Source organism: Harpia harpyja, chromosome 14 (genome assembly GCF_026419915.1).
Source record: "Harpia harpyja isolate bHarHar1 chromosome 14, bHarHar1 primary haplotype, whole genome shotgun sequence".
In the NCBI taxonomy this organism is placed as follows: Eukaryota; Metazoa; Chordata; class Aves; order Accipitriformes; family Accipitridae; genus Harpia; species Harpia harpyja.
Window position 1 is genome coordinate 9052071 of NC_068953.1, and position 19144 is coordinate 9071214.

The following is a 19144-nucleotide window of genomic DNA, read 5'->3' on the forward strand; positions in this document are numbered from 1 at the left end:
GAAGGATGCAGGACTGGGCTGAGCCGCTGCACTCAGCTCACCCGGGAGCTTACCTGGCAGCAGCCCTGCCCCCTTACACCACCTGCGAGGCCTGAAATGAAAAGCTGCTGATGCTGCAGTGAAGATTTGGGGGGGGGGGGGGGGGAGAGTAAGCCAGCAACAAAGCAAGACAAAAAAAATTCACAAAGCTGCCTTAAAGAAATGAACAACACAAATATGGAAGAGAAGAAAATAAAGGAGCAGTAGGAAAAACACATCTGCCAATGGCCCTCAGTATGGAAAGCTGCTGAGAGCCTCCAAGGGACGCAACGCCCAGGCACTGTCCATCAGTTCTAGGTGCACTGTCCCGCCCTGGGACAGCTCCAGATGGATTTGAGCAGCGATGCCTGGGAGATCCCACATGCCCAGGGAAGGTCCATCACCCCCTGGAGCCTGTTCTACAGTCCCGAGTACAAAACCCCTATCCCACTGCTGTCCATAGGCAACATCCCCTCAGTGTCCCCAGGTGATAGCAGGAGCACTTTTTGCCACAGAGGAACCAGCTCAAGGCCCTGTAGGACTCCTGGCCCTGAAAACCTGAGCAGCAGTTGCTGAGCTGGTTTGGATGGAGCTGCTGGTGCAAAGGGTTTGAATTTGCCTGCTGCAGGTAGATTTTTGCATTGGTGCTTAGCAGGATCCTGAAAAGCAGTTCCCACTGAGCCCCACAGGTTTCTCTCACAGTCACTCAGTTCATTCCACCGCCACCCTCCCCAAGTGAAAAATACAGTGTCACTAACAGACCTGCGTAGCATTTCACAGGTTGGGGGCTTCAGGCACAATAAAGATATAACAAAAGGAAGAAAGCAAACAACATTCTTCCTGATGCCACCAATGCAGAATCAACCCTATGCCAGAGGAAACTGGAGCTCATTTCTGTTGCTGACCCCAGAGCACAGAGCCCTTGCAGATCTTTGCCCGTGGCAGTGCTATAAGGCAGATCAAGCCCAAGACCGGATGACTGGGAGCCCAGAAGCCAGGGGAGAAGGAGAAGACATCTTTTGGTGGGAAGGTCGGGTCTGACGTGGAAAGAACGGCTGCAGGCTCAGCTAGTGAAGGCAGCCTGCCAGAGCCCCATGCACCACCCGAGCTTTTCTGAGGACCAGAGTGAGCGTGTGTCAGCACCAGCCCTTGGGCAGGTCTCTGGATTTACACTGCCTACCACAATGCCCTGCTCCTGCCATGGAGACAATCCTCGGCTATCCCAGCTGCTGGCAATGCAGAGATGTTGCCCAAGGGCCTTGAGGCAAGGCTTGCCAGCAGGAGCATGCCCGACCCAGAGGCAGGGTACGGTCCCTCCATCCTTGCTTTCCCTGCTGCACTCAAGTTTCCACTTGGTCCATGTCAGGCCTTTACACCATGCCAGTTGTGGTGGTACTTATACCACGGCATCACAGGCAAGGGGTGACAAATTCCTCCAAATCATTCTAGGAGGTGCACACCGCTGGGTGGAGAATTGGGTCCCACAGCCCTTGGGACACCAATGGAGAGAACAACATCTCCCAGGCTTGGTGAGCCACCACTGGGAAAGCAGTTCCCTGCAGCTCACCCAAGAGGGAAGGGGTATGAGCTGCACACATCTGCTAGGGAGCAGCCTGCCACAAAGCCTGCTTGTAGGGCAAAGCCCTTGGCTGTGGGGTTTGACACCTCTGGTTTAGTGCGGGCTCTGCGTGCCCATGGGCTGAAGGACTCCATCTGCACGTGGGTGGAGACTTCATACTGACAGCACAGACTGGCTTTGGATAGGGCTTTGCAGCTCGAGGTGCAAGGTTGGGGTTGATTTCCCTTGTATAGGCTGGGAAATCTTGAGCTAGAAAGCTTGGTTTTGGTAACAGGACAGGCTCTTCCTTTCTTCATGCAGGGCTCAAGACAAAACTTTAGCAAAAAGTGTGAGATGGATAATTGTCCATCTCTGTCAGGCCCACTACGTGGCAAATCCCCACCACAAACAGCTGAGGAGTCAGCCCTGTGTATGGACATTTCCAGTCTCAGCTCCATCACAGTGAACTCCAAAGCTCTACACTCACTTTGCTCCAGTATTTCTGAGCTATGCCCATGTCCTCAGTTTGGAGACCATCCACAGGGTAAAGGGAGGGGAAGTAGCTAGAGACCAGGTCCTCAACATATGTAAATCAACGTGTTGCTAATGGGATCAGGGGAACTACACCAGCTTGCATCAGCTGAAAATTTGGTCTAAGCATCCAGAGAAGGAGCTGGAACAGCTCCAAAGATATATAGGGCCACAGTGTCTCCATCTCCTAAATCAGCATGACTTTATTTGTTCTCATGTCTTCCTGGGTGGGAAAGGTCTGGACCACGGTGCAATGAGACGTTGAGCCTGAGGCTACTAAGGTAGTATGGGGAGAGAGAGGTCTGAACACACCCAGCTTTCTTCAAGACAATGCCAACCAGATGGCCTTGGGCAAGAAGAAAAAGGAAACTCAAGTTACCTTTGTTCTTCCTCGAGTTCTTCTTTGGTCATCATTGACTTGTACTGGTTTCCCCTCAGCTTTCCAGGACTGTATTTAAAAGAGAACGTCTCATCTGCAGCTGGAGAGGGAGAGACAAAGAAGAGCAAGAGATCACATGAGCCAGAGACCTCCTGAGAGCAATGACCAACAGCAGTGAGCTTGTTCTCTTGAGATGCTCATTGACCCCTGCTCCTGCACGTGCACCCCAAACATTATGGCCACCCCAAACACTTTTCCTCAGTCAGCTCCAGTCTCTGGAAAGCCTGGGAAGTGTTGGGGAAGCTGTGTGGATTGCAGCGGGGAGCCAAGGTGCTGCTGGCCAGACGATGGCAAGAGTCCTGGCTGCAGCTAGCACTGGAAACAGTGAGGACTGCTGCAAGCAAGCAGCCCTGCTTGAAAGCAGATACAAGTAAATCCTACAGCACAGGAACCATATGCTATTGCTCTCCCTGGATTCAAAGCCTTGCAGGCCCATCTTGGCTTATCAAGACATGCTAATCCTGCCCTGATTAGCTCACAGCATTTTCCGCTTCTCCTCTCCAGACTTGCATTCCTCCTGCCTCCCTCTCCTAGTCCAGGGGCCCTTTCCCATGCTTGGGGCTCATGGATGATGCCACAAGCAGAGCTGTCACAGGCCACACAGCCCAGCAGCTCTCCTGCAGCCCTTGACAAAGCTTGTGAAAAAAGGAGGTGCCACACTGTAAATCCCGGGGCTGCAAACAGAGCTGAGCCAAGGCAGCCCCAGGAGCACCAACACCGCTAGTCCAAATCCTTCTGTCATCAGCCAACACACCTGAAGAGGAAACTGAGGTCTCCTTCTCCAGGCCTGGGTGCTCTTCTACCCAGCTCACCAGCCTCAGCCCCATGCTAATTAGAGCACCGAAGCTCACGGACTCTGAGCCAAAGCTGATCCTTTTCCAATCGGATTTTGTTCAAGCACTATTTGCTTTTAAAAACCTCTCCCCTGCTTTATCTTCCTACAGATGGGAGAAAACAACAGGAGTGGAGGTCAATCCAAAGGGCAGCCCAGGAAGAGCGGCTGCTTTGGGTAGTTGCCTTTGTTGGTTATCTGTGGGCTGTTCATCTGCGAGCCTTTATCTCCCAAGGACTGCAGGACTCAGCTGCTTCACGTCGAGCCATCTAGCATTGCTGTTTCCACATCCACCCAGAAACATCTGCTGCTTCCACCAACCCTTGGAGCCCTGGTGATACTTCTAAGGGGTCCACAAAAGGAAGGCATTATTGTGTTATCTGCATGGCCCTGAAAAATTGGACATTTTCCACAAGCCAAATATCCAGGATGATACCTCCCAGCACCAGCAAGACCACAAAAGTGGTGAAACTCCCTTGACTTCTGCGGTAGGAGAGAAAGCCCCAACTTGTACATAACCCGTGGACCCATCCCCTGTCCCCAGCCACCTAGGAAACCCCTTCCAATCCTCACTGCTGCTGTTGCAGGCACCACATTGATGAAAGTCTCTCCTCCTCCACCTGCCCAAATGAAAAACAACCCACAGCCCCTATCCTCCCTTCCTCACACTCAGAAAGATTCAGCATCAGCAGCTTCTCTCAATTTTCTGGTCAATACTGCCTTTAAGGATTTTCTCCCCATGTCCAAGGTCAGCTGTTTGATTTAGTGATTTCTCCAACCCTAAGCTCACGCACGCCCTCAGCTACTGCCAGAGCTCTCACAGACCTTGGGAACCCCCATGCAAAAGGCAAGTCAGAGCCTCATTTTTTAGATGGGGAAACCCGAGATCTCAAAAACAAGCTGTGCAAGGCTGTGTAGGCAGGTATGGGACAGAGTGAGCCAACCACTGCAAGGTCACTGCCACTAGTGTATGCAGTGTGCCTGGAGCAATGGTAGCAGGGTGGGAATTTAACAGAAACCTCCCTGCAGATATCCACATTTCCTCCCTTCTTCTCTATATCTCCATGTCCCTGATCTTGGGGAGCTTCCCTGGGAAGTCCTAGTAGATTACTGCTCAGTTAATGATCTGGAGTATTTCTCTAATCCCAGAATACTATTGGGACTCCCAGGGGAACAACGAGGCAAACCCTTTCCCTAGCATCTTCACAAGTGCCCAAACACAAGCACTCGGATGCTCTGGTCCTGCAGCCCCAAACATTCAGCTTGGCCATATGCCACTTCCCTCGGTGGGAAAACCCTCTGAACGGGCAGACAAACAAGTCTGGCCAGCTGGAAACAAGCATTCATGCTGCAGCTTATCAGCCTTTCGGGTGGCCATAAAAGTGCATGGAAAGAAAATTCAGCTGGCTGCTGCTTTGGGAGATATTAAGAGAAAGAAAAAAAAAAAAAAGAGGGTGTAACATCCTGTTTCTTACTCTGATGCAGAGCAGGAGCTGTTTCATTACCTTTGTATAGCTTGCCTGATTTCAAGGACAATTAAGATAATTTCCCTCATGTGGTTTTCTGCCAAGTAAGTTGAGATTTGGGATCTTGCCTCTCCCAAAAAGGGCAGTTTAATTGCCACCCCAACAGAAAAGAATAAAGCAAGAGTGAGGCGAGGAAGCTACCCATCTCCCTGCCCAAATGTTGTGGTTAAAAAGGAGCCAGCATGTGGCTTTGGAAACCACTGGCTCTTTTCTGAGCTCAGGAACTTTCTTTGCAGACTGAAAACAAACTTCAGGAAACACACAGAAAAGGGGAGGCTGGGTTTTCACGTGGACAGCGAAAACACTACAGAAATATGAGGTGACCTACTTACTCAGAGCCTCCGTGAGTTCATATTAAAGAAAACATTTGTCTTTCATCTCTCTGCCCTTGCATTGCTGGCACCGTGACCCTGAGCTGGCAGGGAGAAAGCAGCCCCAAGAGCGCACCTCTCCCCTGAACATATTCTGGCGTGCTCCACATGTGGTTCCTGCCAGCTCCCTGCAAGCCTTCCTGCCCAAAGCGGGGAGAAGGCTGCTCTGGTGGTTTTGTCCACCATGGCAGCATCCCAGGCTGGTGACAGACTGCCTGCACGATCCCCACATGCTCAAGGGGAATCTCTGCTCGCGGGCTTGCCGGGCAGCAGCTCAGTGGCTTGAGTTGGGCCAGGACCAAGCGACGTGCAGGAGAGACAGTGAAGGAAGGTGTGAGGTTCTCCCCAGCAAAGCCAGGGCACTGCTATTATTCCCAGCTGCACAACGCTTGCCCCCTCATTATCAGGCTGAGCCATCGCTTTACCCAGTTCCGTTATAAAACGCTTCAGAAATGGTGTAAATAATTCAGGAGAGGAGTCAGTGGCTGTCTGCAGGAGATGCTTAAGGAGGATGCTGGGCTAGCCACGACACATGGCCAGGGACCATCATCTCCTTCTGATCCCAAGCCACAGCCACTTTGGGGTAATGCACAGTGGTGCTGGAGCAGCCCTGAAACAGAGCTGAACTGAAGGAGGCAGACCCTGGCAGTGCAGTGTTACTGAACATCCATTTGGCAGGATACATCCATCATTCCTCAGACCAGGTCTCCCACAGTCCCGCGTGGTAACATCCCCAATCACCAGCGCTGCGAGGAAGCCTAACGGGGTGGAATAAGTGTCTTTTGGGAACCCCGCCTCCAAAGGTGCTTTCCCCACCTTGTGGGCACAGCACCAGGATTAAAATTTCATTCTCTGTGGCATTAGGCATAATCCTCCCGAGCCAGGGGATTGCCACACAGTGCCTTAAAAAGGGCAAGCAGAAAGAGGGGCAGGGAAGAGGGAACACCCCAAGCTCTCCTGCTGCTCCCAGCCACCCCAGGCAGGGGCTCCTGGGGACATCCCAGCATCTCCAGTGCTGCTCAGATGAGCAGAGTCCCCTTCAGACACACGCTCTTGCTTGGCACCATCTGTTTCATTTTCTTACGAGCACAGCAGTTGTCACCCCAATTAGTCAATTAATCATTTTCCAATCAACTAATTGGCTAATCAGTTAAACACAGCTCTGACTAAAGCCCCTGGAGATCGTCCTGGATGCGAGCAAGAAGCTTTTGGGGCAGCTTCATCACAAAACTACCCCATGGCAAACAGCCCAAGGGCATCTGGGGAAGCAAACAGGGGCTGCTGCTGGGGTAGGAATTTCCCCTATGTTTCCTGGAGGAAGGAGACCATCCCCAAGCACTCCGGACTTCAGCTCCTCAGACCCATCCGTACCCTCCCTGCAGGGTGCTGGCTTGCCTGGCACTCACCATCCTCATCCTCCGGCTCTCTCACCACCAGCTTCTCGTTTTCTGAGTCCAGATCTTCCTCCTGGAGGAGTTAAAAACAGAGCAGCCATGAGAAGAAGGTGCTATGCTAAATAACCTGTGCTCTGTTGGGGCACCAGAGCCTGCAGGGCAGGGAGGCAGAGACCAGAGCTCCTGCGCTGAGGGCTGAGTACCCCTTTCCTGCCTCCTTCACGGAACAGGCCAAAAGGATGCTTGCTAATGAGCGAGGTTCATTAGCCTCCTTTCCTCTCACTAGTCAGTGGGGAGGGATTTGGCCTTGCTTACTGCACTCCCACCCAAAACTGCAAGTGCCTCCCCGTAATCGAGGAGATATTAAGGTTTTTATGAAGAACCTGCTATCCCAGTGTCCCCAGGCACAGTCTTGTGCCTGAGCACCCTCCCGGGCTGGCACCCCCCCGCGCTCCCCACCCTGCCCAGGGATGTGCAGGGGACTGAGCCACTAGCCACGAGAACTTCTCCAGTATGCCACCAGGCCAGGCTTGGACAGACTGTCCCAACACTAGGAAAAGCTGGGTCTTCAGCAAAAGCCACCTTGCAGCCACGGACCAAGCGGCTGCTCCGAAGTACAGAAGCACTCACTAGCTGAGACCAGTGGTCGAAGCCAGCGCTGGGAGGTTCATGCTGGGACCCAGCCGGGACCACCCCCAGCCTCACCTGGCAGCAACCCCCGGAGACAGCTCTGGCTCCTGCCCATGGGCCCCCAGCTCCTCCTCGCTCCTCCAAGACATGCCTGCCCACATGCACTGCGGTGGCACAGCTGACCTCTGGAGCACAGACAGGGTCAGCAACAGCACTTTTTTTTTTTTTTAAATGCAAAGCAATTTTGGAAGTTTTGGGGGTTGCCTCCTACAAGGCTACAACAAACTTTATAAGCCCAGATTCCTTCCCCTTGCAGAAAGTCATGCAAACTGCAAGCAGGGAGGGAGAGGAGCGCTCCAGCTCTGGAGATAAGACAGGAACACAAGGTAACGCCCCCGTGGACATGCCTTCCTCCCGCAAAGCGCAACACCCAGCACCCCAGCTGCAAACCCCTGTGGTCAGAGCTCGGAGGTCCACAGCACCCTGGAGCACACGTCCTCCTGCATCCTCCCCAGCCCCGTGCATCCCATTCAAAGTAACAGGGCTGGCACGCAAAGGGCAAAGCACGTGGGAGAGAGGGAAAGGAGCATGAAGGGAGCCTGGCGAGCCACCATGCTATCGAGGGGGACACAGGAAAAGTTGGGGTGGAGGAGACCCGAGGGAAACGAAGACGATCTGAGAAGGACCCTGCGCAGAGCCGAGCGCTGGCTTTGTGGTGCATGGCTTTAGATAAACTGCTGGAGCGCTGTATGCAGCCCCGACCCAGAACTAGGTTAGTTTGTCATCGGTGAGGAATGTGCATTATTCACAGCCATTTGGCTTCTTTTCACCACCCTGCTCTAGGGCTCCCCAGAAGGACATGCTGCTGAGACCCCCACCCCCTGCAGCCACCACTATTTTGGGCCATGCTTCCAAACATGGGCACTTCCCGCTGGACACCCAGGCATCCCCTGGGGACGACTAGGAGCAGGGAAGCACCCAAAGGAGTCACCTCAGGGAGGGACTCAGCCACAAGCCCGGGTCAGCGGCTCCCCATCACATCCGTCTCTCCCTGTGAGCCAGAATGTCCCCAGGAAGACCTGACCTTCAGGAGCTGGTACAAGAAGGGACATTTTAGCCTGTTCCCTGCCCAGGCATTAAGAACTGAGCATTTAACAGTGGAAGCAAGTAGGAAATTTGGGTGCCAAACCTCCAAGGAAGGAGAACATCTCCACTCCAACCCAGAGGAAGAAACATTTGATGGGAGCCGAGAGGGAGCAGCCGGGGATGCCAGGCTGGCAGGCAACAGCAACGTGCCGTGGCCATGCTGGGAACCCCCCACTCGTGGCAGCCGGTAGCTCACTGCAGCGTGACATTTTTCTGCTTGGATGGCTTGGAGGCAGATGCCAGCACCTCCCTTCCCCCCATGCCGCGGCCCCAGCCTCAACATCCCCGTCTGTCTTCCTCGCCGGGGCTGCTCACTCCCCCGCACCCGCAGCCATCGCTGCCCCACCACCAGAGCCCCCCAGGCTGCCTTAGCATGACCCCACTCCCTGACCCCCCCAGGAGCCAGGCATCACTCCCTGCACATCCGAGAAGCACATTTGTACCTGGAGCACCGTTTCTCTCTGCTTTAAATGGACCAAGCCATTAAAAGCCCACGCAACCCCCCCCGGGGGAGCACAGCAGGCAAGCTTTGTCCCCCCCCATGGCCACTGCTACCCTGGGACACGTCCCATCCATGCAGGGACACCAGCACACTGTTCACTGTGCCACCCTCACCAGGCCAGCTCTCCATCCCACGCACCTCTGCCTTGGTGCCTTGGAAAGCTGCTTTGGAAAGCGCTGCATGGCCACATCCATCCTCCGCTTGTTCCGTGTGCCCGAGGCTGGACCCAGGTGAGGCACCCAAAGGTGGTATCTGGAAAGAAGCAAAAACTTTGAGCACAAAGGTCCCCGAGCCTTCCCCGTGCTCAGCCAACCAGCCCCAGCAGCATCAGCACACGCAGACAAATCTCCAAATGCGGCCAGCAGCCTGCCTTGCTCTGGTGCCCGAGCCCATGCTGCCTCCGATCCGTGTGCCAAGCCATGGCATGGCTGGTGGAGTGAGGAACACCAGAGACCTTCAATGCCCGGCCCTGGAGCCAGGGTTTGGAGGTCGCGAGCTGCCCTCTGCAGCATTCCCATCCCGCAGGACTGGGACCCTTGCAAGGAGCCATCGGTGAGAGGGAGCAGCTTGGCCAGCACCAGGCTCGGCTGCCCGGCTGTCCTGGCAAGGCTGGAGGCAGCTGCCCGCGATGCTGATGCAGCAGGTCAGAGCTAGCAGGAGGGGAGAGGAGAGGAACGGCACAATATGCTCAGTTCGTTAACGCTTGCAGGGCCTGCTCTGCCAGCTGCCTTCTCCATCGCAGAGTAATACCCCCTTGAAACCCTCCCGTCCCCCTACCGTAATCCCAGAGCTGGGGCTTCCCTGCCCTCTCAGCCCCATGTCAGCTGTGAACGCAGAATGGCCTCAACCCCCATGCAAAGCCTTCCTTCCCCTGCCCTCTCCCAGCCCAAACACTTCTCAGCTGAACCTCTCTCCCTTGCGCCGGGAGGGCGGCTGCGGAGGAAGATACGCGTGGGCAGGGAGCGGGGACATTGTGTCTGTTGGCCTTGCAGCAAAATACCAGTGCTGGGCTGGGAGCAGCCTCTGGGCTGGCTTAAAAAACTATCAGCAGGGACAAAACCCCCACCTCGAGCCTGGCTGGTGCCCACAGCCCCTGCCAGCTGGGGCAGAGGGGAGAGTGTTCCCTGCTTGGAGCATCCCAACATCTCCAGGGGATCTGCCCCAAATTTCAGGACTCCTCAGCCCTGCCATGGCCGGTGGGAGCCCTGCTGTGCTGGCTTCCTTGCAGCCGTGGGGCAAGAGCAGCCGAGCTGGCAGCTGCTGTGCCCCCGCCATGGGATGCTCTGCGAGAGGAGGGCAGCATCCTGCAGCCAAGAAATGGAGGGGGAAGGTGGTAGGGCAATGCTGGGAGACTTGACAACCAAAGAGGACACTACGGCACCCCAGGCACTGCTCTTCTTTAAGAAGCACAGCCCAGGGGCAATGCAGGGAGACTGTTTCAAGTGGTAGGGAGTGAGGGAAGTGTGGACCAGGGCCAGATGGCAGCAGGAGCTGCTGGAGAAGCAAGGACCCAAGTGCTCCGGCCACCAACCTGCAAGCCAGCATCTCTCCACGGTTGCACACCAACCAAGAAAACCTCCCCGCAGAAAAAAAAAAAGGTGACAAGAAGCACTGCAGGGAGACGACGCACATCATTATCTGGGAGCATCTGGAGGAGACTTGACACAGGCCGCCCAGGCCAGCTGCTGCAGCAAACAAAGATCACATTGCTGCCGGCATCAGTAAGGGGACGCGTTCGGAGGCAGCTGCCTGGCCCCGAGGCCACGCAGGGCTGGGAACATGCCCTGCACTCCCTGCCTGCTCCCACTTGTGGGCAGGGTGGACCCAGCCCACTCCACAGCACATCCCGTGTCCTCTTACATCTGAATCATACCTCTGCACAGCTTGCCAGGGGCTCTGGAAAACCCAGCGCCTGCCACCGCAGGGTTAAAATCCAGAAAGTCATTTACTTTAAATACCAACGTAGCAATACATCTGTCTTGGCTTTTGGCAGCTCTTGGCTTTAGAGCTGAAGCATTTGTTGGATCATCGGAAACGTGCTTTTGCCCTTTTGCTTCCATAGCCAACAAGCGAGACACCTGCGCGTGAAGCCGACTCCGGCAGCGGAGGCTTTGGACCAAAACAAGAGTGAGGACAAGACCTCCAGGGACATTTTGGGTATGGGCAGCACTGACCACAGACAGCCCCAAGTCTCCCAGGGGAAGACAGCTCAGGCACAGGAGCTTGGCATTGCATCCCCAAAATCCCCCCTCGTGGCTCTGCCACCGCGTGAGCCCTCTCCCAGCCCTACAGGAGATGGAGGCCGGGCTCCCCATCACAATATCATCTGGTTTTCAGCTCATTTCTGGCCGTTTCCTCCCCACTTCCTCCATCCCCGGTGCAAACCTCTCTGAGCAATGGGTTTCCCTTCTCAGAAGAGACACGGGGACGGTGTGGGGCCAGTGTGTCCCTCTCCCTGTCCTCGGTCATAGGGACAGCCACGCTGCCTACGGGCAGGATGAGGACAAATGAGTGTCCCACTCCAGCTCCAAGAAAAGGGAAGATCGCAGGCTGCAAAGCAGGGGGAAAACATTGTCTTGGATTAAACTCCTGGCCCCTGCATGTTGCCATTTATGGCTGCACTTTCTGCTCCAAGCCTGATGCAAGATGTTGCAAGAGGGAAAGAAAGCAGACAGGAGACAGCCAGCCAGAAGGAGAAAAGCCAGGAGGAAAGGGGGAAGGAAGAAGCCTTTAAAAAAAGAATAAATAATGATTTTGGGCAGAGTTTAGCAAAGCAAAGTAGCTGCTACGTCGGCAAATCCCTTTCACCCCACTGCTGCGGCTCTCCATCCTCCCACCAGCCAGAGAAGCAGCTGCTACAGGACGAGTTTTCCTGCCCTGGGCAATGGTCCTGCCAGCCCCGGGGTGCCCAGCGGGTACATGCCGCACACGAAGGTGGTGCTTTGCAGATCTGACCCCCGCCACAGCGTGGGGAGCATCTGCTCCCACCAGTCCTCCCCATTACCGCTGTGGGCAAGGATGAGCCATAGGGCGGCTAGAGCCCTACCGAAGCTCCAGGGCCATCCAGCCCTCAGCGAGGGGTCAGGCCGTGCCAGATCTGATGAGAAAAACCCCGGCATGTCCCATAGTGGCCTGAGGAGTCCTGGCTCAGCAGGACCCATCTCTGCAGGCACCATCTCACCCCGGTGAAGCACTCCCAGCATTGTACCCAGTCTGCTCATCCACTGCTCTCCCCTTTTTGCTCTGGCCTCTGGCAAGCAAACACCACAGGCAGCAACACCGGGACATCTCTTGCTGGCACAGATGAGCCAGATGGCATCCTTGGGCAGGGAGCAGGGGCAGGCAAAGCCTGCCCTCACCTCGAAGGCTTACCTGGCACCCATTCACATGGGTGGGCACTTCAGAAGGCAAAGAGTCCTTGTGGCCTCTGCTCCAGCAGCCGACCGGCTCCAGGCAGGCTCCTGGGGCTGTATTCAGCCCAGAAGGGACTGGGCAGCAGCCCAGTGTCCCAGACCCACTGTAAGGGATGCAACGTAAAGCCCCAATGCAACTGTGCCCCACACCACATCCCAGCACCAGCCCTGTGCTCCGACCCCATGGCTGGGATGCAGAGGAGGGCATGACACGTGCACAGGCTCCCTGGGGGGGGTGACACACGTCCTGCCTCGCTTCCCAATTTGCAGCCGCTGCAAGAGATGATGCGTTTGTTATCAACACAGACTGCACTGGGTGAGAGCTGGGGCGCATCCGAGCAGTTACAAGTCTGCCGGAGAGTCCTGCATCCTGCTGGCAGGGGCCCGTGCCGCTGCCAAGGCTGTGACGAGGGGTAGCACATCGTGGCATCCCTCCCCACCACGCCGTGGGACGGCAGAGCTCCTGCCCCAGCCCTATGGCAACGCAGAGGCAGCTTGCACAGCTGCCAATTAAAGCCAAACTAATTAGACACCCTCTCCCCTCTGGCACGGGGAAGGCAGTAGGAGGTATTAGAGAGGGAGATGCTGACTTCTTAAATTTAAAGAGGGTCCCTGCTGAGAGCTGGGTGGTTTGTGCTTCTGCTGCCTGGTGTGTCCAGAGGTGCCAGGAGCCCCCGGGAAGGCACAGATGGGGGTGGGGGAACACAGGGGAAAGGCGCCAGGAGCTTTGCAGAAGAGGCAGGTGACACCCCCTTCGCGCCTTTGCTATCCAGGTGACAGCACCGCACGCTGCCCCGGTCAGGCAGCGTTTGCATGACTCCCTGGCCAGGGCGAGCTGGGCACCTCTGAGTACAAGTCCCCCCCTGCCAGATCACCTCCAGAACTGTCCCCTCTCTCCCCACTGTCACCCACTTGACCCTGCTCTCTTTGAAGCCACCAGCTGCGGTTAACCCTTGGCAAACCAGCCAGGCTGCCGTGCCCAGCAGAGCCTGGCACTGCCTGCTCGCCCTCCCCATTTCCAGAGCATCCTGGCCAGGATGGCATCCCAGCAGTGGCTCTGGACCACCACGGAAAACCCTGCCCTGTCCCTGCCATCTGCCATTTCCAGGACAGAAATACTCATTACAGAATTGAAGTTTTCTGACCATTTCTCGCCAGAACCAGACTCAGCAGCTCTAGTGACACTGTGGCTCCCACCCAACAGCTTTTCATTAGGGGATCGCTTTGACAGCACTGCCTCATCCGTTAACAAGCTGGGGATGGGGATGAGAACAGACAGCGACACACTAATTAACTTTTTTTCAGTGATGGGAGCCAGCAGAGACAAGGAGAATCACTACCAGCAGTTAATGGTAACAAGAACTCCTAGGCTCCTTTCCCTGCTCTGCCACTACTTCATTTTATAGCTGTGGGCACAATGCTGCAACGGTCCGTTCCTCCCAGAGAGGGGCAGGGAAGCCCCGACCCACATTGATTTTAACCAGCCGGTTTCACATCACAGGCTGCCTTTGTGGGAGGTGGGAGCAGGAGGGAAGCTGAGCTATGCAGCTGCCCCAGCAGATACTGGTTTGCAGAGGCAGGGAGAAGGGAAGGAAAGAGGTAGCGGGGTGCACAGCTCCAGCCAGCCATTAAACACACCAAGGCTGCTCTCCCCAAGCGGGTTCATCCATCAGCATTTTGGTCGAGTGGTTAATGGCTGCAGTGAATCCGAACCAGCCTGGCGCAGTATGTGCTAAGCAAACAGGAGGGGGGGGAAAAAAAGGCAAGAAAGCTCTCCGAGTGCCGAGCACAGCCCTCTGCTTGCTAATGTATCGAGAAGCCCTGAGCCTGCAGCAGCTCTGACACCGCCGGGAGCCCGCAGCCGAGCGGACAATGTCTGGGAGCCTCGCCTGCTGAGTCACATCAGCGGACTGCAGCCCTCAGCTGAGCCAAGATGGGTTTGATAGGGCACATTTCCACCAGCAGCCGCCTGCAAAGCACTCGCTGCTCTGCCCAAGGTCAGTCCCATCCCTGCCTGTAACATCTGCTGGGCTTTGGCCTAAGCACTGCTGGAGGAGAAAGCAATTTTGAGGATATTTGCAGGGAACAAAACCGGGGGAGCCAGTGGAGACTCAGCAGAGCTGTGGAGGGTCTCCCCGACTCTGCCCGCAGGATCAGCTCCCACATCAGCAGCCCGGGCACTGCTCCCTGCTCACATGTGTGCAGCGCCTGCTGGAAATGCACGTACTCCCTCCGCCGTGCCACCCAGCACCGTGGGACCGCCAGCCCCGGCCAGGCAGCCTGCGCCGAGCAGTCCTGGCAGCCGCGAGATCACGCGCGGGCCAGCGCTCCCAAACACTCACTCAGCAGCGAGAAGCATCCCTCCCCCTTCCCACTGCTCTCCACCACCACCCAGATCGCAGCCACCGCCCGGTCCCTGTCCTTCCCAAAGAGACACTGCTTAGGTCCAGGGCAACTTGTCCTGTCTTGCTCCTACAGTGCGGTAACCATTTCCCAGGAGGAAAAACTGGCAAGGACCCTACTCAGCTCCAGTGTCCCCTTTGCTCTGCTGTAAGAGGGGCTGAGGGCAGCGCAGCAGAGACCCCAGTCCCACCAGGCCCAGTCAGGCTCCTGGAGGACACAAGATTCCCTGTGCCTTGGGTAAGGGCTCACCTCCAGGCATGCAACACCCCGTTACCGCACCTGCACCCGAGTGGGGATAAAAGAGCTGAGCCCATCTCTGAAGGCAACAAGCATCGCAGCAGTGCCTTTTCAAAGAAATTGGGACTGAAGAGCAGCCAGAAGGGAAGAGAAACATTCCCAAGAAGACTCAAGCTAGCGAGACATCAGAGGAACCCGTGAGCTCTGGCAGCACTGGATATGGCCATCTGTCCTGACGGGGTGCTGCACTTCATCAGAGAGTGCTGGGTATGCCCCAGGCCCCACAACAGCTCCGGCCAGGTGGCCAGTTTTGGTGCCGAGCTAGCCCAGCCAGGACCCAGCTGGCTAACGGCAGCCCAGCGGCCCTCCAGCTTGACAGAGATCCTGGTACTCAAAGGCACCAATAAATCACAGGGCAGAGGGACAGACGTGGCTTCTGGCATGCCGGGACGAGGGAGGGGGCTGCTTGAGAGCTATACCCATGGCCAAGGGGTGTGGGGAAGGGGAGAGGGAGAGCTCCGAGCCTCAGAAACAACAAGGGGAAGCGAGAGGAGCACAGGGAGACAGACCCATGTCCCAGCCCTGAGAGCAGCTCAGGGCTCACCCTGGGCGTTGCAGAGCATCACGGTACAGAAGGGAGTGCACAACCCCCTGGGACTTGCCCAAGGCCGTCCAGCGAGCCAGTGGCGATGCTTTCCAAGGCAAGGGCTGTCTACGCACTGCCCGGCAGCCTGGATACAGTCGCTGAGGATTACAAATGCTGCTAATAATAGCCAGCAGGCGCCTGGGCCCCAGGCCTGTGCTCCCCGGCCGAACCACGCTGCCTGCGCACGGACGACACATCGCTTCTGGATTCCTGAGCCACCCCATTACTCACTTCCCCCCACTGGGACAAGGGGCCACCCTGGGAGAAGGCACTGACACAGGGAATTCAGGCACCTCGGGTTGTCACCGAGTCCCATCCGAGCCGGGCAAGAGCCGAGCAAGCTTTTTCCATGGACACTGGGTCACCCTTTTATTCTTAAACAAGATCCAGTGCCCGAGGAGGATTTACCAGGTGTTTATAGGCATCGCTGCCCCCACCAGCCCCCCCCCAGTTCAGCCAGGGGTCAGACCTTGGGGCCAGCGTCCTGCTGGGGTTGGGAGGGAGGGGGACGGCAGTCCCTTCCCCTGGGGCTGGCGAGGACAGCCAGCCGGGGACAGCGTAAGGGAACCCGGTGCTGGCAAAGGGACAGTTTGCTGCAACCCACAGAAAGAGGATGCAGACGGGAAGAATAAACACCCCCAACCCGCCAGCACCTGGATGAGCTCTTGGGAGAAGGAGAAGACTCCCAGGGGCTGGATGTGCAGACAGGAGAGGCTCACACCGACACACGCCTCTCCTCCCTTAAATCTTCACTATCTCGATTATTTTTAAGAGTATACCTTGGGGGGGGGGGGGGCGGGGGTGGAAAGGAGCCCGAAACAACCACCCCCCCACCCCGCTGCCGCCCTCGGGGACAACGGGCTCGTCCCCACCCGAGGGCAAAACCCGGCTTTTGCCGGGACCTCTCTTGTTTTAGAGGAAAACCCCGGGCGCTGCCCTCCCGCCCTGCCACCCGCCGGCACCAGCCCCTCCCGCGGGGACGGAGGCAGTCGGGAAGGGACACCGCGGGGGACGGGGACGGGACACCGGCTGCGGGGACCCCAGCGGTCCCGGGGGACGGGGAGAGGCTCCGCAGGGAGCCGACCTTACCTTGCTCTCCGCATCCTCCCGCTGCCCGGGCTCCCGGGGCTCGGCGGGCGGCTGCCGGGGGATGCTCTCGGCCGCCGCGGGGCCGGGCTCGGCCGCGGGGCCCGGCTCCGCCGCCGCCGCCTCCGGCTGCTCGGTAGCCGCCGCCTCCTTCCCCTCCTCGCCCGCCCCGACCTCCTCCACCGGCACCCGGCCCCCCTCGTCCTCCGGCCCCTCGGCCGGTCCCGGTCCCGCTCCCTCCGCCGCCGCTTCGCCCCCGGGGCCGGGGCCGCCCTCCCGGGCCGGCTCCGCCGCTACCGGCTCCCGGGGCCGCTCCGCCGCCCTCTCCCCCTCGCCTCCCCGCAGCCTCACGAAGACGGAGGCGAGGACGAGGGCCAGGACGGTGAAGAGCAGCGGGACGGCCAGGTACAAGTCCACGGTCACGTCCATCCTGCTACCGGAGCCCGCCCGACCCGACTGCGCGGCCGCGGAGGGTGCGCGGCCAGCCCGCTCGGCCTGCGGCGGGGCTGGGCAGGCTCTCAGCCGGCTTTACCCGGCGTCATCTGCCTGGGCCCTGCCCACAGCCCCGGCCCCCCCTTCTCCCCGGCCTCGGCACCCACCTCCCGCACGGAGCCGGCAGCCGGAGCTATTCCCACCCCCTCCCGGGGTGCACACCCATCCACAGCCACGGGTGGGATTTCGGCAAAGGGTCCGGGTGAGGAAGGCTGCCTGCAAGCAGCGCCGGCTATCCTTGATGCCAGTGTCTGGCTTGGGACAGGAGGACCTTTCATTAGACACTGCCCTATACCCCAAAAGTCATTGCCGGACCGTTCTGCCCCGTCGCTTGCATCATTTGTAACTGTTTGACTTGGAAAGGTCTCTGCCTCCTGGGATGCTCGCTGTGGGCAGAGAGGCACCCACAGCTTGGTGAGCTCAGGGAGCTCTGTGCAGGTTGGGGTGTCAGCTGGCCTCCATGTAGTGTTTAATGAGCATTTACACCTTGTTAGCCCTTGGCTGGGTAGCAGAGGAGCTGGCAGGTCGAGGGAAGTCTGTCCTGACTCTCCTCGGCGAGGAGCATCTGGCAGCGCATCTCCACCAAGCTTCAGAGCTTTGCTCCACCTTCCTCAGGAGCTGTGGGCGATATTGGTGGCACTCATAAACTGCTGTCGCACCCACCAGGTAAGTGGGTGCTGAGAGCAGCTGGGCTGCGAGAGCCTCCCCCTGAGCACTTTGCTACTGGGATGTCTGGAAAACAGGAGGCTTAAAAAACGGGATGTGCTCAAAAGCCATCAGAAGCTGGCAAGGAGACTGGCCAAGGGGTTGTCAAGTCCTTCCAGACTCTGCCACCAAGGATTTCCTGCCTCTTGAGACTGCTGGGAAGATTAGCCAACCTTTTACAGAGCAGGCTGAAATTAGAAGGCCTAAGCTATTCCTGCCAGGGTAAAAGCAGCATGGAGCTTTCTCCCAGCTGCGTGCGAGGGGAGCAGACATGGGAATCTGCCCCCAAAGTTTCCTCCAGGGAAAAGGCTTTGGAGATATCTCCGGGAGCAAAGTTTTTTATTGACTGTCTAAAAACAAAACACGAACAAAGACGGGATTAAATCCCTGGGGCGGGAGGAAGGAAGTGAAGCCATGATCCTCACTGCGATTTGTCTTTATTGGTAATCTTATCAGGCAGGCAATCTTAGCGTATGGATAATTGTATTCTTAGTAACAACCAACCATGGTACTTATCTTCCCTTCTCTTGAATAGCTTTGCTTTTCCTGGGCCCCGACCATCAGAGCTGCTCTAGAGCTCAGCCAGAACATCCAGAGATGGTAGTGTCACAGTGCTGTCTGGTTCAGCACCTTTTTTGATGTATATTTGGTCCCTTGTTCTCCCTTCCTGTCCAAATCCACTCTTTAGCTTGGTGAAGCTACTGGCTTCCAAAAGTTTGACTTGCTAGAGGGAAGTAGTGGAAAAGCACAAGGGATGTGACAGCCAGGACTGCTCCACCAGATCAATACAAAGGGGTATAAATGGGTCTGGAGTACTGCGAGACTGAAATTCTCTCTCAAGCAGCTTCTGGAAGACCCTTCCAGGGGCAGAAGGAGCAAAGAACCTCAGACAAAGTGTTTATGGCAGAGCCTGTCCAACAGAACAAGGTGATCATTGATTTAGAGCCTGGCACGGCCTTGGGTATGTGATACGTCACTGTGTGTTTGGGAAGGCAGTTTGGGAATCAGCAGTTAATCAGGTTTGTTTGTATTTCTTCTGTTTTTTAAGTAACCTTGGAGCTGAGCTGACCACCTGCAGTAGCCACGAAGGCACGGTCCCGAATCCAATGCATCACTTGCCTTCTGAGACTTCCCCTGAGGCCTGGAAATTGCTCACAGCTAGAGACAGAACCAGGGTGGGGAAACTCACGGGACTGGGTCTTTGCTCCTGTGCTC

At 57.0% G+C, this 19144-nt stretch overlaps 1 protein-coding gene across 4 annotated transcripts in view; it reads right to left on the bottom strand.

Moving 5' to 3' along the window:
- Positions 1–17282, bottom strand: part of MXRA7 (matrix remodeling associated 7) — a 31502-nt gene extending 14220 nt beyond the window's left edge. For 2 of the 4 annotated variants that reach the window (XM_052807572.1, XM_052807574.1), the window contains exons 1-4: positions 16736–17269; positions 9086–9199; positions 6682–6742; positions 2487–2586 (exon numbers count right to left, since the gene is read on the bottom strand). In XM_052807572.1, coding sequence (XP_052663532.1) covers positions 2487–2586; positions 6682–6742; positions 9086–9199; positions 16736–17161 — 701 coding nt within the window. In that variant the 5' untranslated portion in view covers positions 17162–17269. Of the gene's footprint in view, positions 1–2486; positions 2587–6681; positions 6743–9085; positions 9200–16735 lie in introns of all 4 variants that reach the window. The other 2 variants (XM_052807571.1, XM_052807575.1) reach the window with 2 other exon arrangements.
- Positions 17283–19144: the final 1862 nt, after the last annotated feature.